Source organism: Pelobates fuscus, chromosome 2, assembly GCF_036172605.1.
Source record: "Pelobates fuscus isolate aPelFus1 chromosome 2, aPelFus1.pri, whole genome shotgun sequence".
Taxonomy (NCBI): Eukaryota; Metazoa; Chordata; class Amphibia; order Anura; family Pelobatidae; genus Pelobates; species Pelobates fuscus.
In genome coordinates this window covers 212,861,006-212,879,519 of record NC_086318.1, presented here as the reverse complement: position 1 = coordinate 212,879,519, position 18,514 = coordinate 212,861,006, and the positions used below count along the sequence as shown (strand labels likewise).

Sequence of the window (18,514 nt, the reverse complement as noted above, 5' to 3'; positions counted from 1 at the left end):
TGCAGGCTAGGGCAGACCATGCGCAGAGCTCTGCTAAAGATCTCTAGCATGAGAAAAAAGCCCTGTATTTGTACTGCACAGTGCAAGCAAATTTAATAACATGCTTGCACTGTGTTTCCTTGCAACTTGTCTCTGGTGTCTCTATAAATGGATACCAGGAGACAAAAATGCCAGGAAAGAGTATTGTGCATGTGTTTGGAGCTTGCTTGTGGGATTGTGTGTGTATAGTGTGAGCTGATTGTGGTGTGGTATTGTGTAATAAGGTCGGTTTTAGTCGTGTTGTGTTTGTGGTGTAATGTAATGCATATGTGGCTAGGGGCTGTAGAGAATGTGTGTATAGGGGATGTAGCAAGTGTGTGCATACAGGCTATAGTGTGTGTGTGTGTGGGTGTGTGTATATATGTGATGTAGTGTTTGTAGAGAGTGTGTGTTTAGGGGTGTAGTATGTGTTTGCTTACAAGGAATCTAGTGTGTGTATAGGGGATCCAGAGTGTGTGTATATATATATATATATATATATATATATATATATATATATATGTGTGTGTGTGTGTATGTTTGGAAGTATTGTGTATGTGTGTTGGGGAGGTTCTGTGTGTATGTGAGGGGTGCAGTATGTGTGTATGATGGATGCTGTGTATGATGTGTGTGAGGGTGCTGAGTGTGATGTGTGTGAGTCCTGAGTGTGATAGTGCTGTGGATGATGTGTGTGAGTGCTGAGGGTAATGCGTGTGAGAGTGCCGAGTGTGATAGTGCTGTGGATGATGTGTGTGAGTGCTGAGGGTAATGCGTGTGAGAGTGCCGAGTGTGATAGTGCTGTGGATGATGTGCGTGAGTGCTGAGTGTGATGTGTGTGAGAGTGCTGTGTATGATGTGTTTTGTGATAGTGCTGAGTGTGATGTGTGTGTGAGTCCTGAGTGTGATGTGTGTGAGAGTGCTGAGTGTGATGTGTGTGTGAGTCCTGAGTGTGATGTGTGTGAGAGTGCTGAGTGTGATAGTGCTGTGTATGATGTGCGTGAGTGCTGAGTGTGATGTGTGTGATAGTGCTGTGTATGATGTGTTTTAAGATAGTGCTGAGTGTGATGTGTTTTGTGATAGTGCTGAGTGTGATGTGTGTGTGAGTCCTGAGAGTGATGTGTGTGAGAGTGCTGTGTGTGAGAGTGCTGTGTGTGAGTGCTGAGTGTGATGTGTGTGAGAGTGCTGTGTGTGAAAGTGCTGTGATGGGTTTGCGAGTGCTGTGTGTGATAGTAGTGAGAATGATGGGAGTGAGAGTGCTGTGTGTGATGGGAGTGAGAGTGCTGTGTCTGATGGGAGTGAGAGTGATGGGGTTGAGAGTGCTGTGTGTGATGGGAGTGAGAGTGATGGGAGTGAGAGTGATGGGAGTGAGAGTGCTGTGTGTGATGGGAGTGAGAGTGATGGGAGTGAGAGTGCTGTGTGTGATGGGGGTGAGAGTGATGGGAGTGAGAGTGCTGTGTGTGATGGGAGTGAGAGTGATGGGAGTGAGAGTGCTGTGTGTGATGGGAGTGAGAGTGCTGTGTGTGATGGGAGTGAGAGTGCTGTGTGTGCTGTGTGTGAATGTTAGAAGGGATTGAGTGTTGGGGGGGTAAAATAAAATGTAGCATTATGCCCCCCCTCCCTTCTTACCTGTAGCCTGGGAGGTGGGGGGGTACCGGCACGCTGGTGAGTAAGAGGTGGGGACCGGCATGCTGGTATCTTCCCTGGCGGTCCAGTGGGTGAGTGAACTCTAGCCTGCGAGGCTAGAGTTCACTCTCGCGAGATCCGGTCGTTGCCATGGCAACGCGCCGGATCTCGCGAGAGGAACCCGGCGGAGCTGCAAGATAGAGCCTCTCCCTCCCTCCCCAGCCGCATGTCTCTCCAAGTGGGTCGGTGAGGGAGATCTCTGATCTCCTCACCGGCCCTTCATTGAAAACAGCGGGGCCGGCGCTCGGATAGTGCCGATCCTGGGACTTCCCCTGCCGGCCTCGGCCCCTGGCCACCGCGGCCCACCGGGCATTTGCCCGGTGTGCCCGATGGCCAGTCCGGGCCTGCCTATATCCATCCAATAAGAATAATTCGAACCAGATTTCACATTTGCAAAATTTTAACTTTCCTTAATTAAGATTCACTATTTCTAAATCACATAAGCTAATATATCTGGATAATTGCCTGGTATTCAATTTTTAAAGTTAAAAGTAATATAGAGTTCATTGGTCCACATGCAAAAATGGAATAACGAATTCTATATATTATTAACGAATCATGACTCCTTAAATGTTGGAATCACCAGATTGTATCCAAGTATATTCTGCCTTTTAGTAAAATCAATTCATTTAATTTAATGAAATTAAATAAAACCAGCATAATTACCAGTTAGGTTGTAGATTTTCTATCAGATGTGTAGATATGTCCCAGGAATTTTTAATGCAAGTATGATGTTTAAAGAATTGTATGAAAATAGAAAAGTTTTAGGGTTCTGAAGTTGTGTTAGTTGGAAAAGATACAAAGGATTACATGTGTCCTGCTGTGGCTCCATATGTCAGATCTTAGATGTTAGATGGGAATCCATTCTCAGAGTGAGAGTGTGTCTGAGTGTTTGAGAGTCTTGAGAGTGTTCTCTTTGTCCTTTGTCTAGTTGATAGTGACCAATAGAGAACTGTGGGCGTGTCTTCCCTACAGACTATCATCTAGACTTTAGTCAGTAGATGGAGCAATTACATCACCGAAAATTCTTGTCAGGGGGTCCATTTACCTTTTTGTATAATGGATTAACTGAATTCCGTGCGTTTGACGTCATCTTGGTTATCTTTTATGGATAACCGTCCATCAAACCTGTCAGATTTCAAAGCGCTTTCTTTGATTTTTCCAGTCAGAAACATAGAAACATAGAATGTGACGGCAGATAAGAACCATTTGGCCCATTTAGACTGCCCAATGTGTCTGCAATTTTGGCTATACGTTCCTGACACGTCCTAACCTTAATTTCACCCTTCCTTACAATGGAACTTTATAAATATCTACAAAGAAAGGCACACGCTGGACTTCTTAATAGGCAAAATTTGTTTTTATTAATCACACTCGGGTTACAGTGAGGGAAAAAAAGTATTTAATTTTGAACATGTGCCCACTGACAAAGAAATGATCAGTCTATAATTTTAATTGTAGATCTATTTTAACAGTGAGAGACAGAATAACAAAAAATAAATCCAGAAAAATGCATGTCAAAAAAGTTATAAATTGATTTACATGTCAATGAGTGAAATCAGTATTTGATCCCCTATCAACCAGAAAGATTTCTGGCTCCCAGGTGTCTTTTATACAGGTAAAGAGCTAAGATTAGGAGCACTCTCTTAAAGGGAGTGCTGCTAATCTCAGCTTGTTACCTGTATAAAAGACTACTGTCCACAGAAGCAATCAATCAATCAATCAGATTCCAAACTCTCCACCATGGCCAAGATCAAATAGCTTCCCAAGGATGTCAGGGGCAAGATTGTAGAACTACACAAGGCTGGAATGGGCTATAAGACCATCCCCAAGCAGCTTGGTGAGAAAGTGACAACAGTTGGTGCGGTTATTCACAAATGGAAGAAAAACAAAAAAGAAAATGTCAGTCTCCCTCGGTCTGGTGCTCCAAGATCTTACCTTGTGGAGTTTTAATGATCATGAGAACAGTGATAAATCAGCCCAGAACTACACAGGACAATCTTGTTAAAGGGACACTATAGTCACCTGAACAACTTTAGCTTAATGAAGCAGTTTTGGTGTATAGAACATGCCCCTGCAGCCTCACTCCTAAATCCTCTGCCCTTTGTTTATGAACCCTAGTCACACTCCCTGCATGTCACTTGCACAGCCTTCCATAAACACTTCCTGTAAAGAGAGCCCTATTTAGGCTTTCTTTATTGCAAGTTCTGTTTAATTAAGATTTTCTTATCCCCTGCTATGTTAATAGCTTGCTAGACCCTGCAAGAGCCTCCTGTATGTGATTAAAGTTCAATTCAGAGATTGAGATACAATTATTTAAGGTAAATTACATCTGTTTGAAAGTGAAACCAGTTTTTTTTTTCATGCAGGCTCTGTCAATCATAGCCAGGGGAGGTGTGGCTAGGGCTGCATAAACAGAAACAAAGTGATTTAACTCCTAAATGACAGTGAATTGAGCAGTGAAATTGCAGGGGAATGATCTATACACTAAAACTGCTTTATTTAGCTAAAGTAATTTAGGTGACTATAGTGTTCCTTTAATGATCTCAAAGCAGTTGGGAACATAGTCACCAAGAAAACAATTACAGCGCCTGCAAGGTCCCCCTGCTCAAAAAAGCACATGCCAATGAACATATGAATGACTCAGAGGAGAACTGGGTGAAAGTGCTGTGGTCAGATGAGATCAAAATCAAGCACTTTGGCATCAACTCAACTCGCCATGTTTGGAGGAGAAGGAATGCTGCCTGTAACCCCAAGAACACAACCCCCACCATCACACATAGAGGTGTTTTTCTGCTAAGAGGACAGGACAACTGTACCAAATTATAGGGACGATAGACTGGGCTATGTACCATCAAATCTTAGGTAAGAACCTGCTTCCCTCAGCCTGGGCATTGAAAATGGGTTGTGGTTGGGTATTCCAGCATGACAATGACCCAAAACACACAACCAAGGCAACAAAGCAGTGGCTCAAGAAGAAGCACATTAAGGTCCTGGAGTGGCCTAGCCAGTCTCCAAACCTTAATCCCATAGAAAATCGGTGGAGGGAGCTGAAGGTTAAAGTTGCCAAACGTCAGCCTCAAAATCTTAATGACTTGGAGAGGATCTGCAAAGAGGAGTGGAAAAAAATCTCTCCTGAGATGTGTACAAATCTGGTGGCCAACTACAAGAAACGTCTGACCTCTGTGATTGCCAACAAGGGTTTTGCCACCAAGTACTAAGTCAAACTTTTTTCTGAATTTGTTTTTGGTTTTCTGAGTCTCACTCTTAAAATACACCTACCATTAAAATTATAGACTGATCATTTTTTTTGTCAGTGGGCAACTGTTCAAAATCAGCAGGGGATCAAATACTTTTTTTCCCTCACTGTACATCATATCGACGTTTCAGTCCATTTCAGGACTTTCATCAGGATCTGATGAAAATCCTGATATGGACTGAAACGTCAATATAATGCAACCCATGTGTGATTAATAAAGACACATTTTCCTGATTAAGAAGTCCAGCGTGTGCCGTTCTTCATAGATATTTATGTACACTTGGCTGAAGGAGCCCTGTGGCACATCCATCACAAATGCGAGTGCAGGATCATGGATAATATATATATTACACCCCTATGCGAGAGGATCAGGTGTCACCGGTCAAGCATAAGGTTAGCGTACAGGGATGGACAAACAGATAAACCCGTCACACAGCACTTTTTGGACAAAAAGCACCCTTTGGCATCCCTAAAGTTTATAGGGATAGACCACATCCCTCCCCCTCGGAGAGGGGGTAATAGGGGCAAGTTGTTGCTTCAACGAGAGGCGTTTCGGATCAATCAATTGAATACAGTGTCACCTCTGGGACTGAACGAGAATATCTCTTACCACTCTTTTCTGTAGGATAACCAGCTAGTTTAAAAAAAGTTTAAGAAAATTTTTAATTGCAATGCTTTTATCTTATATGTATGAATGTATAGTATTTAAATAATCATAGATTTATGTACCATAGGATTAGAGTTATATGGTATGTGGCAGCACTATTTTTTAGTTTGATCCACGTTAAGCACTAATTTTTGAAGTTTTTTTGACACTGGGCACTTTATATATTAATATTGGCTGCTAGACACTCAACTTAAGCACTTTATATCAAATAAGTCTATACACTTTATATTTAATAACCATAGGAATTTATGGGTTATGTTTCATACATAGTATGCACTTTTTAGCACTTTACTATGTTCCCCTTATAGTATTAGGAATTGGGAGCACATCCGATTTATGTATAATGCACGTTTGTGTATCATCACCATAGAAACCGCAGCTCCTGGTGATCGAGGCAGTAATACACGCACGATCACGTAACGGGAGGCGGGGCACGTTCAGAGGTGCGCGCGCATACCCGGAAGTACACTGGGTGATGGCGGATTAGGCGGCAAACACTTTTGGTGAGTAGTTTACTTAATTATTAATGGTATATATTGGTAGTATGTGTAATGTGTTGTATTGTCCTGCTGAATTTTGACCCTGAAGAAGGTCCCGAACGGGGACCGAAACGTTGGTCGTAGCTTTTAATCAACTTTAATAAAGATTGAATTTTTTAAGTCCGGAGAGCAGCCTATTTCATTTGGATTATTTATATATATATATATATATATATATATATATATATATATATATATATAGAGAGAGAGAGAGAGAGAGAGAGAGAGAGAGAGAGAGAGATTATATATATAATAATAATAACAACGTATTTAACCAGGAAAGATACATTCAAATTACTCTGGTTTTCAAGTACATCCTAGGGATGTTACCTTAGCCCAACATCCAGAGGTTGTTACTATCACCCAATTTAATGGTACTCATTTTATCTACCTCAGAAGGATGAAGGGCTGAGTCACCTCTGTTGGACTTTAAACCTGTGAGCCAAAGGTTTAACAGATTCTGCTAATGATGCATTAGCCCGCTGAGCTATCTCACCGGCCTCATGACAGCTATATATAGTTTGGTGAAAAAAACATGCTAAAATAAACTGATCAAATTTGATCAAGGTGTCATCCTTAACACCTGGAAGCATGCTGCCTTTAAGAATTTGAGTTCTACAGATGCCCCAGTGAAAAAAATACTTATAGCAGAGGACATGAAAAAGAATGCAAATATTACTTAATAAAATGTCCTAAGAATTCTATAACTAAATGATACTGTTTTTTTGGATAATGTTATTCAGCTTTTATTATAAGCTCTAGGGAGAAGATAACATTCCACAGTGCACAGTACTTGGCAGGTCTTTCGAGACTGTTATGGGAATTTTATTCTAGGTGAAAAATGTTCATTTGATGAACACTGCCAAACACAGTGGGGTGTTCAAAGAAAGTTCCATAATTATAAAACTAGGACAATGTTGCAAAAGACATTGACAAAAACATAAATTTTGCTTCCAAATATTTTATGAAGTTGATCTGGTAACATGCTACATTTTAATCTATATTAAAGTGTCTCTGTCACAACATTTCACACACCCAGAGCAGCCTATTAATGCCCCTCACAGCCCCCAACTAGCCTTGGATTTTTAATGATCCTCGTGCTACTTACCTTATTTCAGATTGAGCCTGTCCTTTTGGGTCTCATTCACAGCCAGGCCTGGACTTGCCCATCGGGATACCGGGAAATTTCCTGTTGGGCCCCAGCACCACTGGACCCCACAGGTAGCAATAATGTGCGAGTCATGGTGTGTCTTTGTGTGTGTGTCTGTCAGGGCGTGTGTATGTGTGTGTGTGTATGTCTGTCTGTCATGGTGTGTGTGTGTGTCTGTCTGTCATGATGTGTGTCTGTCTGTCTGTCATGGTGTGTGTGTCTCTCATGGTGTGTGAATGTGTGTGTCTGTCTGTCTGTCATGGTGTGTGTGTCTGTCTTTGTCATGATGTGTGTGTCTGTGTCACGGTGTGTGTGTCTGTCTGTGTCATGGTGTGTGTCAGTCATGGTGTGTTTATGTGTTTGTCATGGTATGTGTGTGTGTCTGTCTGTCATGGTGTGTGTGTGCCTGTCATGGTATGTGTGTGTGTCTGTCATGGTATATGTGTGTGTCATGGTGTGTGTGTCTTTGTCTGTCATGGTGTATGTGTGTGTTTAGGTTACTAGACCCATTGGCAAGGAAATAGTGTTTTTACTCACCTTTTATTTCCCCACGCCGTGCTGTTCTCCCCTCGACTAGCCCTGCCTTTATGGCTGAGATCATTAAGTTTGATGATCTCAGCCAATCCAATGTTTTGGCATAGGTTTGGCTGCAAAACACTACACCAATCAGCATCTCCTCATAGAGATGCTTTGAATCATTGTACCTCTATGGGGAACATTCAGCGCATCCATGCAGTGTGCAGCACTGACACAGGAAGCACCTCTAGTGACCACCTAAGTTACTGTCACTAGAGGGTGTCACTAAGAAGCAATGTAAACACTGCCTTTTCTCTGAAAAGTCAGTGTCTACATTTAAAAGCCTGCAGGGACAGGCTATAGACACCAGGACCACTATATTAAGCTGTGTGTGTGTGTACCTTCTACTAAGTGAGATTGCCTGCGTGTGTGTGTGTGTGTGGTCTGTGTTCCTGTTAGTGAGTAAGCTTGTGTGTTTGTGTGCCTGCTAGTGAGTTTGTGTGTGTACGTGTGTAATTGGTTATAGCTCTATAAATAGGTGCATACCGCTCATGAATTCAAGCAGATTGTTTTGGAACAGTTTGATAAAGCTTGAGGTTGTCCACTGCCTATATAACCAGATCCCTCTAATGCAAGGTTTTAATAGCATATCATCATATCTGTTCCATTGTAGGTGTGGCATTGTGGCATCTAGACCATGTTTATTACAAACTTTTCTCTAGAGAGCATGTGTGTGTCAGTGAGCTTTTCTGTATGGAGCCTTTGTGTGTCAGTGAACCTGTCTGTAGGAAGCACGTGTGTATCAGTGAGCTTTTCTGTAGTGAGTGTGTGTGTGGGTGATAGTGATTCTGTCTGTAGAATGCTTGTGTGTGTCAGAGTTTGTCTGAACTACGTTTGTGTGTATACCAATAATCTTGTCTGTGTGTGTCAGTGAGATTGTCAGGTCAGTGAGCCTATGTGTATGCATATGTGAGCTTGTGTTTTTATGTCAATGAGGTTATATATATATCAGTTAATTGTTTGTCTATGAGGCTGTGTTTCAATTAGCGTGTGTGTCAGTGAGATTGTCTGTGTCTGCATGTGAGTATGCTCACTGTATAATTAAACATTTTACTCTGAAATGACCAATATTTTATATTAGAAAAAGAAATATATATTTATTTAAAATATATGTATATTACTCAATCATCTGGGGTGGACAGACATAGCCTTACATATTACATGTGACAATATATGGTGCAATTAAGCAGAGTAAGTGGTGAGAACCGCACTCGATCCCAGCGGCCAAGGGTGCTCCAGAGCAGGACCAGCAATCCCAGTACAATAATCCAAATAGAAAAAACTCACAGGCACTCCAATTTTCAAGTCGCAGGCAGATTTATTGTGACAGAATGCAACGCAACGTTTCGACCGGAAAGGTCTTTTTCAAGGTTTGAAAAAGACCTTTCCGGTCGAAACGTTGTGTTGTATTCTGTCACAATAAATCTGCCTGCGGCTTGAAAATTGGAGTGCCTGTGAGTTTTTTCTATTTGAATATATGGTGCAATGACTTATGGGGCTGGCATAGATTTTTTTTTACAGGGCTGCTTTGTATCCCCAGTCCGGCTCTGTTCACAGCACTGCCATTTGGTGGCTAAGGGAAATCTCTGCCTATTCCTTTCCTGGGCAGGACTCTGGTGGCTTGCTGTGAGATGCTGCAAAAGCTCCACCTTTTGTCAACCTGCAGGTTATGCATAAGGAATAGTAGTCATTTAAAAAAAAACAGGTCTGCACAGGGGTACTGGAGGAACAATATACATACATTGTTTTAAAACAAAAAGAGTGAGAACCTCACTCTTGCTAATTGCTAATTGCTAATTAGAGGTTTATCTAGGTTTCATGGCACATGGGTGGAAATGTATTGTATAATTGTTATCTACATGTAATGTATAATAAATCCTCTTAGTACTCTTTCTTCCTGGGCTCCAGTTTTTCAGGTACCTACTTGTGTACATTTATCTTTAGACCTGGGGAACATGCAATCTAATAATTTTGTCCTACTTGATAAGAATGCATTTTTTCTTTATGTTACATGGGATACACTGGATGGGGAGAATGTTTTTAAGCATTGCTCTCCATTAAACAATTCTTATATTATTCAGTGGTATTCAAGGGTGAAGAACGTGAACGATAACTGCCCCATTGAGCTTTTTCTATTGCAAAGAATTGAGCCTCTGCTTGGGTTAGTTGCCTACTTTTTCTACTATATACCAAGTAATGTGAAACTTCTAGTAGAGTAAGAATTTAATCCAGGATTTATAGCAGTGGACCCATTGATGGCAGGTCCTTATTTATACTTGGTAAGTGGTAATGCAGGTGTGAAACACTAACACATTTGGATTCATTTTGTTGGGGTGGCTGTGTGCAGGGCCGGACTGGGACAAAAATCCAGCCCAGGCAATTAAAAGCAGAGCAGCTCACAGGAGGGACAGGGACAGAAAGGGGACATGTAATGTCACCACCATTGAAACCCCCCTCCCCTCACCAAATGACTATTTGTGTATGCATATAGGGGCTGTAGAGCACATGTGTATAGGTGTGGTAATGTATGCATAGGTGCTGTAGTGCGTACAGGGGGTGTAGAATGTGCATTTATAGGGGATATGAATTTGTGTGTGTGCATGCAGGGGGTGTAATGTGTGTGTTTATAGGGGTATAAAGTATGTGAGTGTAGGGAGTGTAGTGTATGTTTATGGAGTTTAGAGTGTGTTTGTGTATATAAGGGGTATAGAGTGTGTGTAGTGTGTTTGTGTGAGTGCAGGGGGTGTAATGTGCATACAGGGATATAGAGTGTGTGTAGTATTTATAGATGGGTATATCATCTGTGCAGTGTGTTTGTGTGTAAGTGCAGGGTACAGACCACGTCTCTCTCTCTCACGCGAGCACCATTTTTTGAGAGCGTTGCCACGGGTTACCATGGCAATGCTCTAATAATCTCAGAGCTCGCCAGAGGGAGAGAAGGAAGCTGCTCGGGATGCACGGAGGGTGACCGGCTCACTGCCCAATCTGTCCTCCCACCCATGATGGGACAGAACTCCATCTTGGGGCCGGTGCTGCCCTGCATGGGCCGACAGGAAGATCTCTTGATCTTTCCTGTCAGCCTCGGCCCATGGCCATCGCGGCCTAGCTGTGTGTAAATTGTTTTTTTCTATTTCAGTGCATTGTGACCATGGCTACGTTTGTAAAACAAATTATTATCAACATGTCCCTTAAGTAAAGATACAGTAAAGATACAAAATTAAGGCATGGGGTATACTCAAGACATGATCAGGAAATGGAATTTGTGACTTTTGTAATAACTGAATTTTATTGTGACAGCAGCAAAACCTACATAAATATAAGCAGCATGGTGGTAAACACAATCAACAGGCGGCCCCCAAAAATTAAGATTTCTGCAGTGCCACAAGAAATTCTAAGCATCGGTAAACCTTGTTCTAAATGAATTCTTAAAGATACCTGGCTGGTGCTTTCTCTTTCTGGTTTTACTGATTAAAGATTAGATAATTCCACATATTAGTAATGCTATCACAGCAAATTATGACAAGGTGAAATTACTTAGTGGTACAATAAGACTAGTTTTGTTTTTATGAACTACGTATGATGGATTGTCAAGTTAAAACTCATATAAAACAGAGTGTTTCATTAGAGAGAAAAATCTCTAGCATTTCTTTGCTTAGTCTTCACTCTGCTAGTACAGCTGAAAATAAATGACTGGATGCAAAATAATTATGTCTAAAAATAAAGTACATTTAAAATACTCCATGTCGTCCTCTCTCTTGGATAACTGTAAAAGTGTAATGTACAAATGCAGAAAATTAAAATGTAATCATCAAGCTTAATGGTGATCCTTCATACACTGCAATCAGTTAATTTCTTCTTAATTATTTTCTCGTTTAGGATTGTTCCCTGCAGTTCTCAATCTTGCCTCTAATGCAATCATCACAACCAATGCAACATGTGGGGAGAGGGCACCTGAAATGTTTTGTAAGCTAGTTGAACATGTTCCTGGACAGCCAATTAGAAACTCCCAATGTCGGATCTGTGACCAGAGGAGCAGCAATCCTTACCGTGAGTAAAAATCTTATGGAGTTTTAGTAAATATCATAGCTTTATGTGTGATAGAGAAGAATTTGAATGACCAATGGTTACGGCAGTAAAATATTTAAATTTTTTAGGTGCACCAAGATATAGTGAAAGCAATCAAATCTTCTTCATGACATATTTGAGATTCTATCTAAATGTAATATGCTAAAATGTAATGTTTACATGTAATGTAAAATATATATATATATATTTTATTATTATTATTTAAAAAAAAATATATATGTATATATATATATATATATATATATATATATATATATATATATATGTATTAAGGCAATTTGATGGATTTGTGGGAGGGGCTGGTTTGCTACCTCTAGCCTACTTAAGGCACTCCCCTTACCTTGCTCCTTACCATTCGAGGTCAGAGTTGAATGAGGATCCACTTCCGGGTTCTCTCAGACGCCATCTTAGTTTTCTTACCCACAAGTTTTTCTGCAGCAAGCTGTGTCCAGAAATCCTCTTGCAGGCCTTTTCTGTCCGTCCAGCTTCTTACCCGGGTCTTCGTCGTAGATCGCGTCCCAGGGACTCTTAAACCGTAAGTCAGACTTGCCTGTCACGCCAGGATCGGTTCCCACGGCGCACGGTACAGCACGGGTCCTCGCTTTACGGTTTTCTCTGCACAGTCGCATTTCAAAGCCTTTTTCGCGGCTTCAATTCTTACAAATTGTTCGGCTAAATTATGCGTATTAGAGAAGCGATCAATTCGTACAAACAGTTTTTCCCTTGCTTTATTTAAACGATTGTCATTTCGGTTTGTGTTTTCTGGTCGGCACTTATTCATAGTATATTCTATGCACGATTGCTGTTCGCATTAAAATGCATACGGTTAAGCTATTCATGCTAACTTCTGTTTCCCTTCATACTAAGATTCGGTTATTCTGCTATTTATTCACATAGATCTTTTTCGTGAGTTACATTTCATAATTTCATGTATTTACATTTGGTTAAAAAGTTGCTTGGTTAAATAGACAGACCATTTTCATGCTATTTTTAAGGTATCACTTATTACATCAAGGGTATGAAACCAGCTAACATTTCTGTATAGACCATTGGACTCCCACGCTTACTGGAGTTTTTTTTTAAAATAAGCCATTTCATTACAATTAAATCAGCCTACGTTACAGGCCTCATTTCTTTGTTGTTAACCATGACACATAAGGATTTAATTCCTTTTCATGCATACTCGGGTTGAATCACACGTACTGATCCAACCAATCATACGTTTCCTGCACAGTAATATACATATATATATATAACTTATATATATATACAATTTTATGTTCCCCTTACACACCATTATTATATAACACATATGTTGTTGGTACATATGTCAACATTTCTGAGTAACACATATCTATTGCATAGTATCAACAATTTATTTGCAATCATACGCAAGCAAACCTTAAAAAACATTGCTGCTACAGGCTATAAGTCTGTTTTCTTTCCAACAATCCACACTCATCATACTACTTTCTTTTACCCATGTCAGGCTGTAAAGCTTATATATATTTGCTCCACACAGGTTTTTCCAGTGAATTTGTCATACTACCAGGTACGTACACCTGCTCATATGGTATTTCTACCATACAATTCATTTTATCCCCCTAGGTTAGATGTGCTGGCAATAGGGTCACAGGCATCCCAATAGGTATTTACCCCTTCTTGGCAATCGCCATCAGTTAGTGGTCCCGCGAGGCCAACACCCCGCCTCAAACGTTTCAGAGGCAAACACCCATCGGGCCACACGTTAGCTAGCCACCTCGCATGTTGCATAGAGAGGGCCTCACCTGTCACTCCCTTCCCCTGTTTTCTGTCTTACAGTCACCGAGGGGCCTAAAACTCCTGCCACTATGATGAGTGGCCTCAATAACCCCTCGCGCCAACGCATAGATAGAGCCACGCAAGCTGCTTGCCAATTAGCAGGGCCTCATCTGTCACCAAACAAGTATAATGTTTTCGCCATCCGGCCTAGCTAGCCTGCCAGTACAATTTGGTGGTTTCCTATACTAATTAATTGTTTTGTTTATAGTATGTCTCAGGAAGGGGTAGAGGATTTCTCCCTGCCTAGCACCCCGGCTAGAGCTGTAACTCCCACATAAGGAGGAGAGCTAGCCAGTCCAGCATCGATCAGATCCTGGACGATCCCACGTATAACCACGGAATTGAGGAGACGACGGTTGACACCCTCATAGCTCAAGAAGTGGCTGAAGGCTTCGTATTGGGGCCTTTCAAAACTCCCCCATTCACAGAATGGGACACTTACCCCATTGGTATTGTCACAGGGAAATCTTCCCAAAAACAGAGACTCATCATTGACTTATCGGCACCCCACTCATCGACCAATCCCAGTCTTAATTCCCTCATCCCCTCTGAGGAATTCTCCCTGCAATACACCACCATAGATCACACCATTACCGCTATCATACAAGCAGGGGTTGGAGCCTCGCTCAGTAAGACCGACATTACCAACGCCTTTAAATTACTACCAATCCACCCCACACTGTGGCACCTGCATGGCATCTAGTGGTCCGGAAACTACAATTTTTTCTCCCGGTTAACCTTTGGGTCCAAAAGTAGCCAAGCTATTTGAGACACATTTGCCGGAGCATTATGCTGGTTACTATTGAACATAGCCAGATGCCCTACGGTATTACATTACCTGGATGATTTCCTACTGGTTGAGGATAACACTTCCCCTCCTACTAGTCTCAAAGCTACCACTAAGCTATTTGAGCAACTAGGTGTACCTATCTCCCCTAAGAAAACAGAGGGGCCAGACACGGTTATCACTTTTCTGGGTATCCAATTAGACTCCGCCACAATGCAAGCGAGCCTACCACACGATAAGATAGTGAATATTCTCACTTGCAACCGCAAAGAGCTTTAGTCTCTGCTGGGATTACAAAATTTTGCTAGGCGCATCATACCTCAAGGCCGCTCCTTTATATCACGACAATTGCATCTTTTTCCACTTTTCCTACATGACACGCACAGGTTGTCCTTAGATACCCAAGCTACGGCAGATCTAAACATGTGGAAGAGATTTTTATCCACTTGGAGTGGTAAAAGTATGTTCCTCCCTCAATTGACTGACTCATCTCCCACCATTTGGTCAGATGCGGCATCTACCACTGGTTTTGCAGCAATTTTTGGCAACGAATGGCTTTGGGGCAGCTGGCCTTCAGCAGTTCAGGATTTGGAAGGTTTTTCCACTACCTCAGCTCTTTTTGAGATCTATCCCATTGTGGCAGCTGCCGTAGCATGAGGTCATTTATGGGCAAACATGCCAGTTCGTTGCTACTCAGATAACCAGGCAACCTGTCACATCATCAACAAAGGTCGTTCCAAATCCCTTACGATCATGAGATTTCTGAGGAAACTCACTTCGTTGGCAGCTTGTCATAATTTTTTCCTATGTAGTTTCCATGTTCCAGGTGTATGTAACACAGCTGCTGACAATTTGTCTCGCTTTAAATTTCAGGCGTTTCATCAAGCACTCCCGTCAGCGGCGCCCACAGCCACCATCACTCCAACATTTCAACAACTCATACTGGACTAGAAACCATCATGCAGCATAGCAGGACATTGTCCCAATTGGCACTTTCAAACAATACACACAAAACATACAACAGAGCTTTCACACTATTCAAAAGATTCCTTCTGGAACATAACATCATGCAACCATTTGTTATGACATCTTTTTGGGGGTTTGCTTCCTTTTGCCACCTTAAACTTAAAATGTCATATAACACCATCAAACTCTATCTCACTGGCATTCAACACCACATGCTAATCTTACACCCAAATAACAACAGTTTCATGGCCTCTCACCAAATTAAGACCATACTCAGAGGTATTCAGAAATCAGAACCCACACATACAGCCCAGAGGCTACCCATAGATAACCATATATTTAAAGCATTATCTAACCTGCTTGACTTAAAACCGTTTGACACCAATACAAACTCCATCATCAAAACAGCAATATACATAGCTTTCTATGGATTTCTAAGACCGAGAGAATTCACTACAACCTCCACGACCCAAACTACTCCTTTCCTCCTCTATTCCCACTTGACAAAACATATGGATCATTACATCCTGACTTTACCTCACTCCAAAACCAGTCAGCACATACCCGTAAACATTCCGTACTATCCCACGCACAACAGATGGTGTCCAGTCAGGGTTCTTGATGCCTACATACAGCATCATAACTTACTACCCTCACAACCATTACTACAGCTCAAGGTTCAGTACTAACCACTACAACCTTCATGACCTACGTCAGGTCTTTGCTCACACAACTGAGCCTCAACGCAGCCAACTACTCAGGTCACTCCTTTCGTATAGAGCCGCGTCCACAGCCTCCAGTGTAAACATCCCAACTCATGTTATCAAAACACTGGGGCGCTGGAAGTCATCCGCTTACTCACGGTACATACCTAACCCAGTACAAGAATTAAGGGATGCTTTCAAAAAACATGTCTGGTTGATAAAATGTATATGTATTGGTTGTCTGTAAATAAATTTGTTTACTTCAATTTTGCCCTCTTCTTTCTCAGACCTACCTCATCGTCGGTTCCGGCACACCACAACCGACTTGCTCTTTTTATTATCCTACATTTATCTATAGTATTTCACACTGTACTATCATAAGCACCTAACACAAGTATTAAGGCAATTTGCCTGGATTTGTGGGAGGGGCTGGTTTGCTACCTCTGGCCTACTTAAGGCACTCCCCTTACCTTGTTCTTTACCATTCGAGGTCAGAGTTGAATGACCCTCCCACCACACCACATTTTAACATTTATTTCCTCTCTATTTCTTTTCCTGGGTAGGCCCTCTTCTTTCTCAGGCCTACCTCATCGTCGGTTCCGGCACACCACAACCGACTTGCTCTTTTTATTATCCTACATTTATCTATGGTATTTCACACTGTACTATCATAAGCACCTAACACAAATATATATATATATATATATATATATATATATATATATATATATATTACATTACATGTAAACATTTTTTACATTACATTACATACGATTTTTCTCAAAGACCCCTTTAAAATCTTTGGATATGTTTATTATTAAACGGTTATAACTGGTATGTACATGAAGAAATTACAACCAACAAGAAAGAAAAAAAAGTAGAGTAAAAACAGATTTTGGTTGCTACTTGTAAAGGTTCCAAAAGATGGATGGTAAAATCACAGATATGCATTTGATGAGAAATAAGTTAAGGATTCTTTTGGATCATTCCATTATTTCTTACTCAAAGAAGGACTGGGGACTGTATTAAGTACATATGTCTTTACTGTCTGGAACCCTATAGGAACACTATAGGGTCAGGAACACAAGCATGTATTCCTATAGTGTTAAAACACTACCTAGCCCTCCAGTTTACTCACCCCCACACCTTCCCCTGCCCCCTAAATATAGTAAAATCTTAACTTTATGATAGTCTGCTGCTGCTGCTGGCTCTTCCCCTGATCTGCCTGCTTGGCTGACATCATCAGTAGTGGTGATCTTAGCTAATCACGATGCTTTCCCATAGGAAAACATTGGATTGGCTGAGCTGGCAAAGAAGGTGGGGCAGAGGACAGAGCCAGAACAAGCCAAACACAGCCCTGGCCATTCATGCATCTCTATGAGGTACGTTCAGTGTCTCCATGCAGATGGTGGAGACACTGAATGGCAATGCTGCACACTGTGCAGCACTGTCTCAGGAAGCACCTCTAGTAGCCATCTGAGGGGTAGCCAGTGGATGTATCCATAGGCTTTAATGTAAACACTGTATTTTTTCTAAAAAGACAGTAATAAATATAAAAGATACAATTTGTCCAGGAGCTTTTACAATAAAAAGAAGAGAATGCCTTATAGTTACACAATAAAATTCTAATTTTTAGAAATTAGAATTTTATTGTGTAACTATAAGGCACTCTCTTCTTTTTATTGTAAAAGCTCCTGGATAAATTGTATCTTTTCTACGTTAATCCTTGGGATTTGGTGAAACCCCACTCACTCCAGTTTTCGAGCTTCCACGTATTACTCTGTCTTGTTCCCTCTTATTTTCTGATAGCCATTACTTTTGTCTTTCAGTTTTGTTTATTTATAGTAATAAATATAAACTGTTGGTCTGTGTAAGTCTCCTGGTGGGGGGTAACCCATGGTGAATTAAATTCCAAATTTAAGCTAACTAGGTCAGGAGTATGTTGAAGGGGGATGAATACCAAGTAAGCCCTACAAAGTGGAAGTATAAATGCAAGAGGAGTTTTCCAATAAATAATTAAAACTTAACCTTTAATAGATTCTAGTAAAATCAATAACACACATATACACAAAAATAGCTTGCTAGGAAGAAAATGTGTAAGAGCATGTCTCTGCTTGTGATAAAGCTACGAGATTCCTAATGAGAGGATGTGAATAGTAATGCCCTCAAATACTCTATAAGAACCAAATATTTACGTAAGCCCGTTAGAGACATGGACTCTGAATTAGACAATAGCCATTATAAACTTCCTATGTTGT

The 18,514-nt window shown here is 41.1% G+C and overlaps 1 protein-coding gene across 10 annotated transcripts in view; it reads left to right on the top strand.

The window, feature by feature from the left end:
• The window catches only part of LAMA2 (laminin subunit alpha 2), a 767,184-nt gene that overhangs the window by 115,648 nt on the left and 633,022 nt on the right, over window positions 1-18,514 (top strand). For all 10 annotated transcript variants that reach the window (XM_063443147.1, XM_063443149.1, XM_063443146.1 and 7 more), the window contains exon 2: window positions 11,769-11,939. In XM_063443147.1, the coding sequence (XP_063299217.1) occupies window positions 11,769-11,939 (171 nt within the window). The remainder of the gene's footprint in view (window positions 1-11,768; window positions 11,940-18,514) is intronic.